Source organism: Rhinolophus ferrumequinum, chromosome 19 (assembly GCF_004115265.2).
Source record: "Rhinolophus ferrumequinum isolate MPI-CBG mRhiFer1 chromosome 19, mRhiFer1_v1.p, whole genome shotgun sequence".
In the NCBI taxonomy this organism is placed as follows: Eukaryota; Metazoa; Chordata; class Mammalia; order Chiroptera; family Rhinolophidae; genus Rhinolophus; species Rhinolophus ferrumequinum.
In genome coordinates, this window is record NC_046302.1 from 41,561,874 (window position 1) to 41,576,868 (window position 14,995).

Below are 14,995 nucleotides of genomic sequence, written 5' to 3' on the forward strand. Positions count from 1 at the left end.
AGAGATGCAGGTATACTCTAAATCTAACATTGGCATTTTCTTCATTTGCTAACTTTTGGGCCAGCAGCAACTAAAGAATCTGATATATTCTGACCAGCGATATTACTGGGGTGAATTGTATGCAGATAACATGAACCCCTGGAAGGAGTGCACATTGGGAATACACCTCCCTCCCATCCCCAGCACACATCCATAGGCACATTTTCCCGTTTTTAATTAAACTGAGGAAAACATAGGTTTGGAAAGACATTCTTTCATTTTGTAAACCAAGAAGCTAGACTTAAATTGTGTTTTTTGTTTGTTTGTTTGTTTTCCCTTCTACAATGTTGATTTTTTTCCTGCTTCTCATTACATTGCGGTCATCTGTTATTTATGAACATGTGATTTAATGAAATGGCATTTTACAAGCTTTAAATGAAACAAATATTTGAATTCTGTTTTAGTGGCCTTGCTCTTTTGCTTTAAAAAGTGGGTATGATCTGTTTTGTTTAGTGTTGCATAGCACTGGGCACTCAGGTTTTTAAAAACAGCCTTATTGAGATAAAATTCACATACTGTAGTATCTATTTAAAGTGTACAGTTCAGTGACTTTTAGCATATTCACAGAGTTGTGCAGCCATCATCACAATCATTTTTAGAACATTTTTGTCATCCCAGAAAGAAACCCTGTACCCTTTAGATATTACCCCCAAAGCCCCCATTTCCTCCAGCCCTAGACAGCCACTAGTCTACTTTCTGTCAGTATAGATTTGCCTATTCAGAGCATTTCATGTAAATGGAATCATACTATGTGGTTTTCTGTGACTTCTTTCACTAAGTATAATGTTTTCAAGCTTCGTTCATGTGGCATATATGTGTATTTCATTGCTTTTTATGGTTGAATAATATTCCATATATTACATTTTATTTATCCATCAGTTGATGCACGTTGGGTTTCTACTTTTTGGCTGCATTACGGATAATACTGCTATGAACATTCGTAAATTTTTGTGTGAATGCATGTCTTCATTTCTCTTGGGTATATACCTAGGAGTGGAATTGCTGGATCATAAGGTAATTCTGTGCAACTCTGAGGGCCTGCCAGACTGTTTCCTAAAGTGGCTGCACCATTTGACATTCCCATCAGCAGTGTGTGAAGGTCCCAGTTTTCTCTACAGTCTCATCAACACTTATTATCTGTCTTTTCAATTTTATCCATCCTGTAGAGTGTGAGATGGTATTTCATTGTGGTTTTTGATTTGCATTTCTCTGTTGATGTTGAGTCAGGTTTGTTTTTGAACACATATATGTTAGGGGAAGAGGGAGCAGTGGATGCTTCTAAACCCCAGGTGGGCTAGGTTGAAAGTTATTATGATCCCCACTTAAATTTATGCCCATTATATATTGTGATTCTTATCTCCAGGTCAGGTAATTTAGCAAGTCCTTAGTGCAGTGTCATGTTTAGATGCCCAGTATACCAACACAGTCATCTGTTTCTCTTTGTGGATTACTAGGTCTTGGTGTTAATTCAAACAGAGTATTATAATTAAGCCTTATGAGAGAAAAATGCCGAAATTTGACTCCTGGTTGAAAGACAATATCCTGAAGATGTTGACAGTGATCTTTATATGACATTCACCTGTGTTAGGTAATAGGTTTGTAATAAACTTATATGAGAATAACCATAGGAAACATGTCTAAATAAATAAAAATAGAGGTAAATTGTGATTAGCTCAGGATGGGTGATCAGAAATATCACTGGATCTGAGCCAAAAATAATGAAAAACTTTGGTTGCTTTGAATTGTCTTCATCAACAAGTTAGGAAGGAAGAAAGATGGTAGCATTTCATTGTTAGCCTTAATTTTACCATGCAGTAGAACAACTGAAATCTATTACGATATAGTGGGTCAGAAATAGTATACATCCAGGAGGCAACCCAGGTTTCAGTTAGCAGTGTAGCCAATCATCACAAATCTTCTGGTTTGAGCTCTGTAATTACATAAATAATCCACTGTGGAAGGAAGGTTTGCTGAGGTGCTTAATGAACAATTTTTCGTTACATCTTCAGATAAAAGGCACAATGTTTTAAAATTTTATCTTTGTAGTTACCTATAATATGTGCTGCTGTTGTTAGCATAGATTTAGGCTAAGACTATCATCGTTGCGATTGTTTACAACATTGTAAAGAACCTATGTGTGAAGATCTGTTGGTTATTTTTAATGACTCATTCAAGTTTGAGAGCATATGTGAACCCTGGAAATTTATATGTAAGTTTTATTCCCTACTCCCAGATAATAAGTTTATATATGTGCCATACTTGGTTAGTGATGGTTAAAAAAGTTTCAAGTGGTTGTAAAGACCTAATTGTAAAACACAAAGCTATAAAGCTCCTAAAAGATAACACAGGAGAAAACCTAGATAACCTTGGGTATGGTGATGACTTTTTAGCTACAACACCAAAGGCACGATCTATGAAAGAAACAATCGATAGGCTGGACTTCATTAAAATTTAAAACTTCTGGTCTGTGAAAGACAATGTCCAAAGAGTAAGAAAATAAGCCACAGACTGGGGAAAATATTTCCAAAAGACACATCTGATAAAGGACTGTTATCTAAAACTGAGCAATTCGGAAACAAACAACCTGATTAAAAATGGGCAAAAGACCCGAATAAACACCTCACCAAAGAAAATACACATAGAAAGTAAGCATATGAAAATATGTTCACCGTCACATGGCATTAGGGAATTGCAAATTAAAACAACAGTAAGATACTATTACATACTATTAGAAAGGCCAAATCCCAAAGCATTGACAAAACCAAATGCTGGCGAGAATGTGGAGCAACAGGAACTTCATCATTGCTGGTGGGAATGCAAAATGGTACAGCCACTTTGAAGACAGTTTGGCAGTTTCATATAAAATGAAACATACTCTTACCAAACCATCCAGTAGTTGTGCTCCTTGGTAGTTACCCAAGTGAACTGAAAACTTATGTCCACACAACAATCTGCACATGGGTGGTTACAGCAGCTTTATTCATAATTGCCAAAACTTGGAAGCAGTCAAGATGTCCTTTAGCTGTTGAATGGATGAATAAACTGGTACATCCAGTCAGTGGAATATTAACAACACTAAAAAGAAATGAGCTATCAAGCCACGAAAAGACATGGAAGAACCTTCTGTATGTTACTAAGTGAAAGAAGCCAATCTGAAAAAGGCTACACACTGTGATTACAACTCTATAACCTTCTGGAACAGGCAAAACAATGGAGACAGTAAGAAGATCAGTGGTTTCCAGGAATAAAGAGGGAGGGAAGAATGCATAGGCAGGGCACAGAGGATTTTTAGGGCAGTGAAACTACTCTGTATGGTACTACAATGTTGGATTATACAGTTGTCCAAACCCACAGAATGTACGAAACCAAGAGTGAACTCTAATGTACACTATGATTGCGGGTGATGACATGGCAGTGTAGGTTCCTTGATTGTGTTGTAACAAATGTACCATCTTGGTGTGGCTTGTCGGTGGTGGGGGCGGTTGTAATGGAGAAGGGACAAGGAACTCTCTGCTCAGTTTCACCATGAACCTACAACTGCTCAAAAAAGGAAAGTTTATTAATTTCCTCCTTAAAAAAGGGGATGGTAGAGCTATTTTCGCTTTTCAAATATTTGCGTTTCTGCTTTGTGTTATGTTAGGTAATGCCTTCTAGAAGGTCATAGCCCAATGGGAAGATTCTAATGGACTCTTGGGAAATCTTGAAAAAAAAAAACATACTGGTTTCTGTTTAGGGCATGGGATTTCTGATTTCCAGACCTGGCTTAGTTATGTTTTTTGTCCTGAAATCTTTTAGGACTAATAGTTTGCCCAGGTAATACATACATATATATTTGGCAAGTTCATATCTCTTTAGAGAATAAGATGGTTTAAGTTTTGTCTTTCATTGATGCTAGAAGATAGGCATTGAGTCGAGAAATAAGTAAACAGGAATGTAATTTGCTATTCGGAGGTTGTTTTGTTTATTGTTGTATGCTCTTATGGTTCATGTGACTACAGTTCATGGTTAGAGATAATCAGAAGTTTTTCAGGTATCTGAAAACTAATAGTTTGGGTCCCAAGCCTGTTGTTTACCTGATAAAATAGTATGTTATTTATTCTTTGATTATTATATCCTTGAATATCCTTTGAATTATTCAAGGATAATTATGCTTGCTTATATTTGGGTTTTGTGTATACTAGGAGGATTTTTTTAAAATTTAGTTTACTGTTTGAGTAAAGAATATGGTCACATAGTTCAGAAATTAAAGTATGTAAAAGTTTGCTTTGAGCAGCCTTGCTTCTACTCTGTCTTTGTCTTCCTTTTTCTGCAACTTCTATAGATGACCACTTTGCTTGTATAATCTACCGATGCTTTTTTTTTTTTTAAAGATTTTATTGGGGAAGGGGAACAGGACTTTATTGGGGAACAGTGTGTGCTTCCAGGACTTTTTTCCAAGTCAAGTTGTTGTCCCTTCAATCTTAGCTGCGGAGGGTGCTGTTCAGCTTCAAGTTGTTGTCCTTTCAGTCTTAGTTGTGGAGGGCGCAGCTTAGCTCCAGGTCCAGTTGCCGTTGCTAGTTGCAGGGGGCGCAGCCCACCATCCCTTGCGGGACTTGAGGAATTGAACTGGCAGCCTTGTGTTTGAGAGCCCACTGGCCCATGTGGGAATCGATCCGGCAGCCTTCGGAGTTAGGAGCATGGAGCTCCAACCACCTGAGCCACCGGGCTGGCCCTGATCTTCCAATGCTTTTTATTTTTATTTTTTTTATTGGGGAATATTTGGGAACAGTGTGTTTCTCCAGAGCCCATCATCTCCAAGTCATTGTTCTTTCAATCTAGTTGTGGAGGGTGCAGCTCGGTTCCAAGTTCAGTCGCCGTTTTCAGTCTTAGGCACAGCCCACCATCCCATGCCGGAATTGCACCGGCAACCTTGTTGTTGAGAGCTCGTGCTCTAACCAACTGAGCCATCCGGCCACTGCACCAGCAGCTCAGCGGCAGCTCCTTGTCTTCAATCTAGTTGTGGAGGGTGCAGCTTACTGACCCATCAAACCCGCAACCTTGTTCAGAGCTCATGCTATAACCAACAGAGCCATCAGGCTGCCCATTTTCTAATGCTTTTTAAATGCAGATATGAGCAAATACATTATTTTAGGAAGTTTGTTTTTGCCTATAAAAAAGGTGATGTGATTTACCATACATAATTTTTTGCTTACTGAAAGAACATTCCTGTACTTTCATGAAGGCTGAGGATCAGCCTTATCCTTATCCTTATCATGAGGATAAGGATAAAAGTGGCAACCCTTGGGCCGGCTGGGTGGCTCAGGCGGTTGGAGCGCCGTGCTCCTAATGCCCAGGCCGCCTTTTCGATTCCCACATGGGCCGGTGAGCTGCACCCTCTACAGCTAAGACTGTGAACAACGGCTCTCCCTGGAGCTGGGCTACCGTGGGCTGCTGTGAGCAGCCGGAAGTTGGTATGATCAGCTGCTGTGTGCTGCCATGGACTGCTGTGTGCTGCCATGGACTACCGTGAGTGGCCTTTGGCCGCGCTGGCCGGCAGTTGGCATGAGCTGCCGTGAACTGCTGTGAGCGGCCCACCAATGCACGGCGACCGACTACCTCAGCCGAGAGGAGCGCAAGGCTCATAATACCAGCATGGGCCAGGGAGCTGCACCCTACAACTAGACTGAGAAACAATGGCTTAAAAACCGGGGGTGGGGGCAAAAAAAAGTAAAAGAAAAACTCTTTTAAAAAAAAAAAAGTGGCAACCCTTTCCTTACTATGCCAGCCCTTGTCAAGGCTGATAGAGAACACTGGAATTATTTACGAACTCCTTAACTCATCCTGAAAGGAAAATGGCTACAGGGAGGCCAAAAACAAAATAAGTAACAGTTATGGACAGCAAACTATATACTATGCCAAGTTTACAACAACCTTGTGAAAAAGCATGCACACTTAGCATTCCCATTTTATAGATGAGAAAATTGAGGTTCCATAGAGGTTAATAAAGAACCCATGTAATTAGCAGGTATTAGTGATAATATTCAAAGCTAAGCTTTTTAAAATGATGAGCATTTTTTAAAATGTACAGAAAACTAAAGAGAAACTAGTTTAATGAAATCCCGTTATCCATCACTGAGATTCAGTAAATTTTATATTTGCTTAATCTATCCTTTTTATCTTTGTTTCTTTTTAAATTGAGTTTAAATGCATTTTAATTGTTTCGTAAGTATTTTAAAACAAATCCTAGATAGCATATTATTTTACTTTTATGTAGTAAAGCATGCATCTCTAAAAAACTGCAGATGTTTGCTTATGTAGTGACAATGCCATTTATTAAACTGCTCCAAAGAGCTAGAATGATAAAGAAGTTGGCCAAATGACAAAGGTGATCAATTCAGCCTAAAGAAAACTCTCAGCAATTTGGTTGGACAGGGTGGGGTGATTTCTTAACTGTTTATTTTACACAAAGGGGTGGTTTTTTGCAGGGACAATAATGGCTACCCACACTGAACTAGGTAAAGGATACAGAGGCATGTGGTTGCCACAGCTGTCCTGATGGTAAAGTGTGCCTCTTGATGAGCGCCAAGCCACCTTTCCTAACTACCAATTATAATATACATAAAAAATTAAAATTCGTAATTAATTATTTTCTTCTGAGTGCTAAATGAAGCTATAAGTTTTAAATAAAGTGTGTGTTGGTTTTTTAATGTATGGGATATTTTCCGATGGACTCATAGCATTAAACTTACACTTTTTTTTAAAAGGTCTTTGATTTGCGTCAGTGTCACCGTCAGATGCAGCAGCAGGCTGCCACTGCACAAGCTGCAGCAGCCGCCCAGGCAGCAGCTGTGGCAGGAAACATCCCTGGCCCGGGATCAGTAGGTGGAATAGCTCCAGCTATCAGTAAGTATGCTTTCAGTTCTGTTTTTTTAAGTGTAATAGTTGGTGTTTTATCTTTATTCACTCATTTGCTTTGTTACTTTAAGCAATAGTAGAAATTAAAGTTCTCTTTACTGGGATAATAACATTTTTGAACTTGTGAAAAGCTGTTCCTCCATAATAGTTGCCCTTTGTCTAGGACCCTATTTTCATTCTTTTTGTATCAAAAGGGAATCATGGGATAAAGAAGAAAAGGGGTTATTGTTATATTATTGGTCATCTCCCCTTTTTTTGTTAATGCTTTTAATTCCTACCTCACCAGCCAGGGTGGGTTGTTGTCACCAACATGCTTGGCTTTATTCTAGAAAATTGAAAGCATATTTCAATTTGAGAATTAGGCACCTCCATTTTTTTTTTTTTTTATGTATGCTAAGCATGGAGAGAAAACTAAGTGAGGGTGGTATTTTGATAACTTGAAGACTTTTTTTTAATTTTAGGGTAAAATTGAACTGTGTGCCAGGTTTCACACTGATGGGGAATTTTTTACTGCAGAGTTAAACTCCTGACTATAGACTTTTATGATGGAAACACGTGGCACCCATCTTCCACGTCTGAAGGCATAACTAGTGATTCATTCAACCCCTGTTCTTAACCTCTTCAGTGTGGTAAGCAAATCACACTGGCTAAGAAACCTGCAGTGGCCCTGCAGGTTTCTCTACAGTACATGCAAATTCCTCCCGTTAGTTTCATTGTAATATTGAATGCAGATGGACTATATGACTGTATGTTCTGACTGGAAAATTAGATGCAGAGTCTCCATTGTGACTTACGTTCAGGAGTTTACAATATAGAGGTAGATAAGGCATATTCATTTACAGAACTTGATTTTTTTTAAAAAAATTTGGGTATCTAAACCATTTATTTGCTAGTTTTGATGTTATAAACATACTTTTACTAAAGAGTCCAGAACTATTAAAATTTTTCATTCTCATCTACTGCCCCCATCGAGTAATTGTATGTTATCTCTGTTCCCTTGTGAAATTGAGAGACAGACATCATTTGGTCATCTAAGAAGTTTTAGTGGAACCAGGACTGTTAACTTTCTCATTCTTAGTCATGTCTTACTGTGAATTAGGCTGTTTAGACAGACAAGAAGGTTCTTAGAACTAGCTCGTGTACATGCACTACCTTGTACAAACTTGTTTTTTATCCCTTCACCTCCACTTCTAAAGAGAAAAATTGTTGGGGTGTTGCTAGATTGTAGTAATTTACTTTATAATTGGTGGGAGCTAGAAGAACCATGTGGAATGTAAATTGTCTTAACCAAAAATTTTCAGTCCCCATTGATAAAGTTTAGATCTTTCTTGGCATTTTGACAGAGAAGTTATATGCTGGGGACAGTGAAGTAAAGAGAGCTGGTCACTTTATTAATGTAAGATGTAGGGAGGATGGGAAGAGATCAGCCTGTCCCTCTGACGTCTTCCAAATCTTTTCTGTTAGGTTTGTCTGCTGCTGCTGGAATTGGTGTCGATGACCTTCGTCGCCTGTGCATTCTCAGGATGAGTTTTGTGAAAGGCTGGGGACCGGATTACCCACGACAGAGCATCAAAGAAACGCCTTGCTGGATAGAGATTCACCTACACCGGGCCCTCCAGCTCCTAGATGAAGTACTTCACACCATGCCTATTGCCGACCCACAGCCTTTAGACTGAGGTCTTTTACTGTGGGGGCCCTTGACATTCATTATCAGGATGGTGGACTATAAAATACAATCCTGTTTATAATCGGAAGATATATTTCACTTTTGTTCTGCTTTATCTTTTTCATAAAGGGTTGAAAAATAGGTTTGCTGCCTTGCTCCTAGCAGACAGAAACTGGATTAAAACAAAAATTTTTTTTTCCTATGTAGAACTTTTCAGGCATGGCTCAGAGCTTGGAAGATCAGGAAAAACACATTCTTATTAAATCGTCACCAGTTATTATGAAGGAATCATTCCAATGCTGGAAAATTTAGCCCTTTAAACCGTCTTAGACCCTTTTCTATGCAGAACATCAGTAGGTGTGTTATTCTACAGAATAGATTCAATATTGCTGATTTTAAAGGCAGAGGAGTTCTCAAAGTTAATTCACCTATGTTATTTTGTGTGTAAGTTGTTACTGTTGAACATACTTTACTCCAAAGTATTGTGCCATGTGGGTGAGTTAATTTTACCAAGAGCAACTTTACTCTGTGTTTAAAAAGTAAGATAGTAATGTATTATAACCTTTTATCCAAAATATTTTTTTGCAAGTTAAACTAGTGAAGATGATTTCAGTTCAGATTGTCTTGCGACTTCAATTTTATTTTTGCCAAGGCAAAACACTAATCTCTGTATGTATACTGAGAATTCCTTAAAATTACCAGACAAAGAAATATCATTTAAAATTACACTTGTTATCCCTGTTGGATAACTGTTTATCAAGTAGTATACTTTTGCCCTGTTAAGCAGTAGGTGTATTCTATATTTCTGGGCGCGAGGTTGGTTACTAAGAAGCCTAGAAGAGGAATTTCTTTCCTTCATTAATTCATAGGGAAAGGTTTTGTATTTTTAAAAACACTAAAAGCAGTGTCACTCCACCTAATATCTCACCCTTCTACAAAGGTGGCAATGCTTAAACTAAATGATGATTATTTTGGAAACTGCTAAATTCTATGTTAAATATTGTGCAGAATAATGGAAACATTACAGTTCATAATAGGTAGTTTGGATATTTTTGTACTTGATTTGATGTGTGACTTTCTTTTCATATACTGTTTAAATCATGTATGTTATGACATTGTTTAAAATTCAGTTTTTGTATCTTGGGGCAAGACTGCAAACTTTTGATACCTTTTGGTTATTCTAAGCCCTTTGCCATCAATGATCATATCAGTTGGCAGTGACTTTGTATAGAGAATTTAAGTAGAAAAGTTGCAAATGTATTGACTGTACCACAGACACAATATGTATGCTTTTTACTTAGCTAGTAGCATAAATAAAACCGAATCTCAACATACAAAGTTGAATTCTAGGTTTGATTTTTAAGTTTGTTTTTGTTTTCTTTTGCACTTTTGAGTCCAGCCTCAGTGGTGAGACACCTTCTACTAAATGACAGGCAACAGCCAGTATTGCAGCTTTGGTTTTTCCCTCACACTCTACTGGGACTTTCCCACGGAAATTACGTATCAAGTGTAGAGTTGGTTATTTTTTTGAACTTTTACTGTAGCAAAAATAGGCCTGATTGTCTATGAGATAAATAGGTTGTCTACAGGATAAATAGTGTGAAATAAAATTATCTTCCAGATGCTTTTACTTTTTGCTTGGAGGGCAGTTTGAGATACAGAAGCACTTATGCATGACAGTCATCCTTATAACGACTTAGATAAACAAGGCTTCAGCCTCCTCGCCCAGAAGATCTTCTTAGGACCATCCTAGAAACCACTGAGTTTGCTTATTGCTGTGAGTTAAGCATAGCTCTTGATCCGGCTACATGTCTTTTGTTTTTAAAATAACTTCTCTACCAGCTCATTGTACTCTTGAGTACTTACAAATACCTTTGTTAAAGACCTCATTTTAATCTGTAGAAGTTGTGATTTAAGTTTTATTGGCAGATTTTTAAAAAGCTACTACCTTTATTCTTTAGAAATTATTGACTTTAGGTCCATTTTACTGTGAATGAATAAGAATGAGAGGAAAGAGTTGTAGAATGACTGATTTTTAAAATCCAGTTTATTTGATTAGAACCATAAGCATGCTATGATATAATCTATTGCCTCCTTTTCTACTTTACGGAGGGTTTTCATGTTTAATCATCTGGGGAAAGTATGCAGAAAATACTTCCTAAGAAGTCTGTCTTTGAGGCCAAGCCACCTGTCTTGGTTTCTTTCTGCTAAGAGCCATAAAATTACTAAAAAGTACATAGAAGTACTTCTAGTTATTGTTTTGTATTTATACCTAGATGCAGTCACATGCTTTTGAGAAAACATCTAGTATGTTAAAATCAGTTATTCCTGAGAGCTTAGTTGTTAAGTGGTATTTCCATTTTTTAAAGGTAGTCATCTTTGATGAGTAAGAGTAAAGAATCAGTAGGTTTAAAATTTGTGCCTACTTTAAGGGTAGAAGACTTTCTGCAGCTCTCGGAATCTGATTATTAATGAGGATATGATTCTGGGTGGGTTTTCTCTCGCTAGTTCGTATCGCAGAGACTCTCAGAATGTTGAATTTCAGTGAAAGCTGAGTGAGAGATGAACCAAGTATGAAACTTTATAATCCAGTATGAGCCCCATTCTACTTTTGTCCAGTGCCTTTCTGTGCATTATCAAAGGGAATCCGAAATGGTGTTGCCTTCATTTTCCAGGGAGTAGATTCTTTTGTGGGATGTAGTCTTATCTCATTTTTTAAACTATACTACACCTGGTATACAAAGATAATGATAATAAATCATTGCCACAGAACCTTGTTTTTCCAGAAGCATGGCTCATTTGTATTGGCCTAATTACTAAACAGGTCACCTATCCCATTCCTCCTGTAAACATTGTGGGTTTACAGATTCGGTGATCTGGCTGAAGGATAACCAAACAGCCACATAAACTGAACACATACTAGTTGTGTTGTATTTCAAAGTTAAAAATCCATTTTTGTGGTGGAAATGGCAGTATTTGTAATAGAAAATTTGAAGGCAAAACATAATGCCCTGTCTTCCAGGTAATAAATACCTTATTTTAAAAGTTTATTGCAGTTTTCAGTTTTCTTTTTGATTGTCCCCATCTGAAGAAGGGAAATTTTATATTTTCCCAAGGTGTTCCTTTACTATCTGTGAAGGGTAAAGAATAAGAACATAAGGTGAAATATTTTTATTCCTGGTTTGGTGGCACCTGGTCAATTTAAAGTTACTCATTAGCTATTATGCAAAATCAGATTAGTTCACATCCTTTTTGAGAGCCTTTTGGAAGAAGCAATTTTCTTCTGAGTAGGGTAGAATCCTTTTTGTTGACAGTTTTTAATGAGCATATGAAAGCAATTACCTGTAAAGTCAGTTAACAACTCTTGTAGATGGGGCTTGGTTAAGACTAGCAGATAATAGAATAAAGAAATGCATTCTTTTTCTTTCCAAAGGCAGAACCCATCTTATTGCAGATGGCCATCTGTAAATAATCGCCAAAATCCTCCTTTGCAAGATTATAGAAAATAGGCTATGAGAAACTTTTGTTGAAGCCTTTCCATTTTTTCCTGACAGCTAGATACAGAAGGATGTGAAAAGTTCGTGGCCGTGTTCATTGCAGCGTCCTCAGGCCCAACCTTGCCCTATAGTACTTGTCCCAGTGTAGCTCGGTTGCTTATCTTATTTATCTGGTATCACTGTGGAATGGAATTTTCTGCATAATCCAAACTTGCCTTATTTAAGCAGTAAAACTTTTGTTTTAGCCATTTCTTTGATGGAGTTATTTAATGTGTATATCAGAGAATGTGTACTGGGTATAATGTTTCTTTTTTGTGTCAAGTTGTCTTTGTAGACATTAGGGGCGGCTTGGACAGGCAGGACTGTTTCGCCTTTACTAAATGGTTGCCCACTGCTATGGTTTTGAATGTTTCGTGTTTTTACACACCCACCCCAGTCTTCTCCCTTTCTGACAGTGGCCACTTTCTGTGTGTTGTTAGTGTACCTTAGTAGTATCTTCTTCCCTTTCTGATTGATTTTTTCTAGCTGCTTGGGCAAGGAAACCAGATAACCAAACTTATTAGAGCTTTCTTGGAAACACAAGGGCAAACTGGGATGGGGCGCAAGAAACTTTCCTATAAAGTATTGAAAAGGACTTCCGTGCTTTGGCTTTTGACTGCATAGAGTGCTCCTGATTCTTGCTGAGATTCAGGTAGTTGAGGTAGAGAGAAGTGAGTCATACTCATATTTTCATCCTTTGCAAGATTTTGAAAGTTTTGTTGCTTCCACTTGAATGCTGCTCACATAAAAATTGGGGTTCCAAGGGGTACTAAATTAGTATCAATAGTCAGAGGCAATACCGTTGCTTAGAGGTGACACCAGCAAAAAACAAACAACAAAACGGAAAACCTTGGGAATCGAGAGGGTCATTTTTGTTTCATTTTGGTGTCCCCTTTTGAGCCCAATGTTCTGGCCTTCCTCCTCTAGATGTTTTTGACCTATAGGTGCCTTTATGAGAATTGAGGGTCTGATATCCTGCCCCAAGGAGTAGCTCAAGTAATTGCTGATGTTTTCAGGGGTTTTAACATCAGACTTGAATAAACGAACCCCCGCTTCCCCCTTTTCTTTAACTGTAGGAAGGACTGAGGAGAAACCTCTGGTGAAGACAATCATTTCTCTCTAATGATACACATAGTTTTCACGGTTTATTTAAGATGCTTTCTCAGTAGATGTCAGAGCCCATGTTCTTGTTCAACCTGAAATGAGTGGCTCTGGACTGGGGCCAGACAGTTGTACTCTCTAGTTTGCACTCTGCCACTAGTTTGCTATATGACCTTGGGCAAGTCATTTACTTTCTTTGGGCCTCAGTTGCCTCATCTGTAAAATGAGGGAGCTGGACTAGATGAGTTCTTCCAGCTCTGAAATTTAAGTGACCTTGCCTACCTTGCAGCGATTTTTGATTTCTTCCTTACCTTTGCTGTTTGAGGGGGCTTTTTACTTATTTCCATGTTATTCAAGTGAGACTAGGCTTGATATTTTATTACTACTCGCCTCTGGACAAGAAGTTACATAATATGTCCTTAAGACATAAATTCAACCAAAGGCCTAGCACCACCTTGGGGGCTGCAATAAATACTTAAAAAAACAAAAAAACACTGAAAGGGGAAAAGCCTTCATTTATTTTCCCATCATCTATATTAAAGGTTTATTAAGGCTTTTTTGAGTCATGATGTTCTCCCTTTTGGTTTGGTATGTGTGTGGCACCATCCCCTTAAGTGCTGTGTGCTCATAATTTTTTTCAACTAAAATGGATTGAAAACTTACTGTAAATGCCTAATGATATTAGAGGTCATCACTTTGGGTCTTTGGTTTCTTAACTCTTCTATGCTTAAAATGGAAATTCCTTTCAACTGCATCAACTAAAATGGTTTATATAACTCAAGAAAACAATACCAGTGGGTGATTATTCACTTTATTCTTGGCTCTTTTAGGTCTATTTTGATTAGAAGACTTTTGGCTGGAGCATTCCTGTCAGAGTTCTCTTCCAGCCTATCCTTGGATGAGTGTAATTAGTGAACTTGGCTTTTTCAGGGACCTTGAGAGCCTTCCTTGGGGTTGGGTTGAGGGTGGGGGGTTGGGGAGTCCTGGTAGAGGCCAGCTCTCTGGGAGCTGGAGAGGAAGTGATGAAACCAGCTGCTATTTCTATGGCTGCTTGTCATTGATAGAAGGACTCATGGGCTTGATTGGTTAAAAGGCTAAACATGGAGCCAGCAAACTTCCTCCAGGTATTGGGTTCTGGCCAAGGCCTCGGACATGAGATATAAGGGAAACGTGTGAATGCTTGTAGATGATGAAACCCTGGTGGGCTGCAGAACCATTTGGAGGAAGTGACTGGGGGTTGGGACAGATTCGGTGGTGGTATTTCCCAACTCTGTCTTCTCCCCTGAACTCCGAGGAATGCAGCTATGATAAAACCCGGAGAAGAACCACACTTAGCTTCTGCTTTTGGGAAAACTGGTCAGCTAAAGTTGTGGTAGTTGCTTTGTGGCTTTCTGTATACTGTTGCCTGGTTGAAGTCTGTGGCTGAAAAATAGTTAAAACTTTCCTGAGAACTCTGTAACAAAGTATGTTTTTGATTAAAAGAGAAAGCCAATTAAATAATTCCGTGCTCATTCTTTTTCTTAAGCTTGTGGATGTTTTGGCTCTGGAAAGAGTTCCTAATCACTTAGAGAATTCTCAAACTTGCAGACAACATTTTCTTTTATTGTTCTATGACCACTGAAATGGGAAATAAGGTATTTAAAAATATGACAATGGAAGAACAGTCCCCATTCTTTTTTCATTTCTAAAAGGAGAGATTGGAGTGGTGGTTAGAGAAGATGTAGGTGCCAGAGGATTATGAGAATGAAGATGCTTAAAG

At 38.2% G+C, this 14,995-nt stretch overlaps 1 protein-coding gene across 4 annotated transcripts in view; it reads left to right on the forward strand.

The window, feature by feature from the left end:
• Window positions 1-14,737, forward strand: part of SMAD4 (SMAD family member 4) — an 87,179-nt gene extending 72,442 nt beyond the window's left edge. For 3 of the 4 annotated variants that reach the window (XM_033087536.1, XM_033087535.1, XM_033087537.1), the window contains 2 exons: window positions 6,783-6,921; window positions 8,398-14,737. In XM_033087536.1, coding sequence (XP_032943427.1) covers window positions 6,783-6,921; window positions 8,398-8,609 — 351 coding nt within the window. In that variant the 3' untranslated portion in view covers window positions 8,610-14,737. Of the gene's footprint in view, window positions 1-6,782; window positions 6,922-7,449; window positions 7,563-8,397 lie in introns of all 4 variants that reach the window. The other variant, XR_004421068.1, reaches the window with a different exon arrangement.
• Window positions 14,738-14,995: the final 258 nt, after the last annotated feature.